This window comes from Cryptomeria japonica, chromosome 3, assembly GCF_030272615.1.
Source record: "Cryptomeria japonica chromosome 3, Sugi_1.0, whole genome shotgun sequence".
Taxonomy (NCBI): domain Eukaryota; kingdom Viridiplantae; phylum Streptophyta; class Pinopsida; order Cupressales; family Cupressaceae; genus Cryptomeria; species Cryptomeria japonica.
In genome coordinates this window covers 218,660,262-218,665,330 of record NC_081407.1, presented here as the reverse complement: position 1 = coordinate 218,665,330, position 5,069 = coordinate 218,660,262, and the positions used below count along the sequence as shown (strand labels likewise).

Genomic DNA, 5,069 nt, shown 5'->3' with positions numbered 1-5,069 from the left:
AAAGGAGGTCTCTTGGGCCCAGTAGAACTAAGAAGATCATGAGTATGATCCAAAAAAATTCTCAGGATGTGGAAACTATGAAGGTTGACCATGAGCCTAGAATTGAGAAGAGTGAGATCAAGGAAAACCTGAACAATATGGTAGAAATTAGTAGACAAACAATAGTGACCCTCCCTTGGGGGAAAAACAGAAAAAGAATGCCTTGGAGGGTGGACAGAGTGGTGCTGGTGGGAAGGAAGACTAGCTCGAGTCCTTGCACTAGAACCAGGAGCCGGAGCCAGGACCAATACTGAATTGATGCACTCTCTTAGTAGAGTGTTTTGCCCTGTTTTTAGTTCAACTTCTTTCGGTCTGTGTGGGGTTTGTCCCTTGTTTTGCTTAGTTTTCCTATCTGGTTGGTCGCTGGCTTGGTCTGTAATACTCTGGGTTATGCACAGTCGGCTCCTCGTGGATGTAAACATGACTTAGTTTAGACAATAAGTTAGATAATTGTTAGGAATAGGATTGAATCCTAGAATGAGAAATGATTAATGATTATAATTAAACAAATAATCTAATTGAATTACAAACACTTGAAACAAGATTAACAATGTAATTATATCAATATATCAAAAATAATGCTTTAAATCAAATACAAAACTAAATTCACACAGACAAGATCTTAATACAAATATAATTTACCATCCAAGAGATTTCCAGGTACACCATGTATCTTTCCTTTTTCCCAAAATTGACACAAAGCAGAATACGATGCCAATTTTTTATTTACACAAAGCACAGTACGATAAAAATAAAGCAGCAATAGAGATAAAGAAGTAAGATCGGTGCATTCACTCTTGAAAAGAAAGCCTTCTGGAGCGTCTATAAATTTGCAAGGAGGGTCTGCAAATCTGCAAGGAGAGCAATTAGTGAAATTAGAGCGATTATAGGATAATCTGGAAAGATGAGTTTTGAGGAGGTGAATGTGAATCCACAAGAAGTGAGATTCAGTCAAGACTCCATTTCAAGGAAATTTACCCAGGACTATAGCTGTTCCATAAATGAAAATGGCAGGTTTAGCATCATCTCTAAACCATCATCTGTGAGAGTGGTTTGCCAGCAAATGGAAATGGGGCTGATTAAGCCTTCTGATTTTCCAGCAATTGAAGTATACAAAGATGAGAATGGCATAACCTGGTCCAACGACAACAGGAGATTGTGGGTGTTTAGAAAAGCTGGGGTTACAAGCGTACCAGCCAAGCTCTCTTCAACACCTCTATTCAGAGCTCCTCCTCCACCAGAGAAACGTGAGGGAATGGCTCGTGCAGACTATTTTCCTCTAGTTCGTGGTGGCTAGTAATCTTTCTTTTCACTTCCTCTGTATTCTACATAAATATGCTTAACTTTTGGCTGGTACAGCATAAGTTGGGAAGGGTAGGTTTTTCTTGGGTTGTATAGGAATGGTGGCGACTGTGTGTGTTTAGGTTTGCTTTATATCTTGCAGTGTTTATGCTATCTTCTATTGTCACTGGCTTTTTCACACTCATCTGTAGATTTGGATAATATGTATATAAGCATAAGCTTTATGCTATCTTTTGTCAGTCCTTTCGAGGGCTTTGCTTATAATCTAAGTTTTATAGTTTAATTTGGAGTCTGTATCCTGTGTAATTGATCTTATCTTCTTTTTCTTTTATAATAAGTTTAATGGCATAACACGGCTGTTTGTCGAAAGCTTGAGGCTATTTCTATGCATGGTTATTCTGGTGAAGTTGTGATTCTAATTTTGATTTTATAAAATCATTTTAACTATATGATATGAGATTGAAATCTTTTCAATTGAAAATAAAAATCTAAAGGTTATCTATTTGATTGAACTTGACATTCATTTACCAAATCATCTATTATATTTTTTTAAATAATTAAATATGTTATTGGTGAAGCAACGTTCCTCTTTAATACAACTTTCATTGCATGTTTAACTTTCAACTTTCAATTAATTTATATTATTTCATTAAAAAAACCTGTATAAAACTGTGTGTAAGAAAGGAAAATATTTTTATATATTATCTAAGAAGATTTTTTTAATTAGTATATGATATTATTAAACAATATCTAAATTTAGATATACAATAATGTATTAAATTTGATTAAAAAGATTAAAATTAATATTTTAATATTGTTATCTTTACAGTTTGTGTTTTCTTTTGTTTTTTCCTTTTTTCTATCTTTTTGTTTATTTATATTTTACATTACAATTTGTTTTTTGTATGGTTATATTTGTCTTTTCTTTTTCATTTTTTCACTTTTTCTATCTTTTTGTTTATTTATATATTTATGTTACAATTTATTTTTTTGTATGGTTATAAATTATAGTTTTTTCTATCTTTTTTTTTTTTCTATTAAGCATAAGGAGAACAAAAAAGTACAATCTTTTTTTTTTCTATCTTTTCGCTTTTTCTATCTTTTGTTTATTTATATTTATCTAATAATTATTTTTATAATTACAAACTCATTTTAAAATTATATCTTTCCAATAAAATGTTGGTTATAAATTTTTATGAATTGTCATTTTCTGTTTTGGTAAAAACAATTCTTAGAAGAATCTATGAGAGCTGGGAAAAATTTCTTTCAAGAGTAGTTTCTTGATCACAGTTTGTCAAATGTGCAAAAAGATTCCCACTCAAATCCTGCACCGTTTGAAAGAATTTTACCCAAAATATTAAATTTGAAGATTTTTAAAAGCTGGTTGAAAATAGATTGGTGGTAACCTTAAGAAGGTCATTATTTTAAAATTTGAATCTAATTAAAATTTATGTTAAAATTCTTGATAATGTGATTTTTCTATTAAAAAAAAATAAAAAAATAAAAATACAATTTGTAGTTTGAAGGTGACAAATTATCAGCCGCTATAAGATGAAATAATTATTTAATTTACTTCAACCTCTTCACTATTTTGACAGTCAAATTATCTATTTTGAAGGACAGAATGATATTCTTTTTATAATTAATTTTGAGGTGTTGAAAAATCATTTTAGATTCCAAACAAGGCATAGCATTCAGAAATAGAAATGGCAGGTTTCGGTGTGAAAAGTGGCACCTAAGTCTGGAAATAAGATATCTTCCTTTATGCAGATTTTAAATAAGATTGTAAAGCCTCTTTTTGGAGAGTTTTAACAGCGTTTGCACTGTCTAATCTTGATTATTCTGGCAGATTTTAATGACATTTTATTAATAATTAGCTGTTGTAAGATGTCTACCGGAAGAGAAAATAATAAAAGAGGAGAGATGAAATATAAAGGTCATGAAGGTCAACTTTTTTAATTTTTATTTTATTTTTTTATTGTCAATAAAATAGGTTGAAGTTTTGTTTGTCATTATGTTGAGCATTGTGAGTAATTTTTAGTTACATCAATTTTTAGGTTTTATTGAATTCATATAAATTGATTCAAAAACATTAATCAATTTATAACATTTATTAATGTTAATAATTTTAAGCATTAAATTTGAAGACAATATATTACAATATAACATAAAATTTAGAAATTTGGTTTGCTCAAGCAAATATCACAATGCATTGCAATAATGAGCCTTTGCACATTTTGACGATGGGGAATCAAATACATTGGCTCTTGGCTAAGGAAAAAACCATTATTATTCTTTACCATTGTTAATTGGCATGACACAATATTATCAAATGGTAGCCTCAAATTCCTATTCCAGAGGCAAGAACATGAAAGCTCTCATTATTGTTGAATATGAACTATATCTTTCTTGCTACAATTGAAACTAGTAGAAATATCTTAAATTTTTTTTTCCAAAATATATCATTTCAATAGAAACATACATATAACCAAATTTTTATCTCAAATCTTATATATTTTTGTGTGATATAAGATTGCTTTTGAATCCAGATGTTCTTGCATTAGATATACAAAATACTGAAATACACCATCAACTTAAGGTTCATGAACATTTCATAAAATTTAAAATTATTTTGTTTATTCATTTTACTAAGTATTCAATGTCCTCTTTTCCTCTATTCTTTGGGATCTCTCATGAATTTATCATTATTTGAACTCAATTGTATTTTTTTCAAGGAAAGTACTATACTTGTGCTTTTCTTCTTTTTTGAAAGTTCCTAAACTATACCTCCTTTTTTTTATCAACTTAAAAAAAATATATATAAATTTTGATACACTAAAAATTGAAGAGATATACATATCAAGCAATTACAGTATCCATTTTCCATCTCAAACTATTGTTGATTGTATAGATAAATATTTCCTCTCTCAAATTCAGTAAAATGAAATCATTAACTTCAGATTTTTATTGTTTTTATCATGTTTATTGTATTATTAAAAAATATTCTTAATTCTTTTGTGCAACTCATGCCTACTATCCATCTATAGTTGTTTCCCTACAAATTTTTAAAATGGGTCTTTGATGTAATCTTGCATGTTAAGTTATTATGTGAAAATTCAACATGTACAAATTTTTTTATCATATTAATTTGGTTCAATTTAAATCTAACATCTCAATAATTTTTTTAGACATCTATTGATAATATTTATTTTCTTATTCATTTGTAAACAATAGATCAAGTTTAAAAAGTTATTTTGTGTTCAACTTCTTGCACATGACATACCAAAAAGTCTCAGAAATTGTTATCTTTTTTTGTAATATAAAAAATCTTACCCCCTTGCGATTAATGTGACAAATGGCGCCTTCCTCCTTGCCATCGAAGGTTGGGCTTCACCACCTTGTCCTTTTCTCCACTTGGATTATCCTTGTCAGCTCTGAGTAGAAGCAATACCAATTTTGCCAACCTGTCACCTTTGGGGACTAAGGAACGGTGCAGAGACATCCATGTGGTGCACTCATGTCCCACAAATCTGACAGTCCACAGGAGGCCGTTTGAGCATTTTGCCTACACTCGAAAGGAATCATAACATCTGATTTCCTTCTAGGGCCTTTATGTATCAATTTCCAAGGCATTTTGAAGGATTCTTTTGGCAAGTTGATAATCTTTGGTAGGTTGAAGCTTTTGGAGATTTTCTTTGGACAACATTTACAACTTCTCATGCAGACAC

At 30.0% G+C, this 5,069-nt stretch overlaps 1 protein-coding gene across 1 annotated transcript; it reads left to right on the top strand.

Moving 5' to 3' along the window:
* Nucleotides 1–847: 847 nt before the first annotated feature.
* On the top strand, nt 848–1,633 carry LOC131076017 (uncharacterized). The gene has a single exon (XM_058013027.2). It carries the CDS (start codon nt 944–946, stop codon nt 1,334–1,336), a length of 393 nt encoding a protein of 130 aa, XP_057869010.2. The 5' UTR covers nt 848–943; the 3' UTR covers nt 1,337–1,633.
* The last annotated feature ends 3,436 nt before the right edge of the window (nt 1,634–5,069 follow it).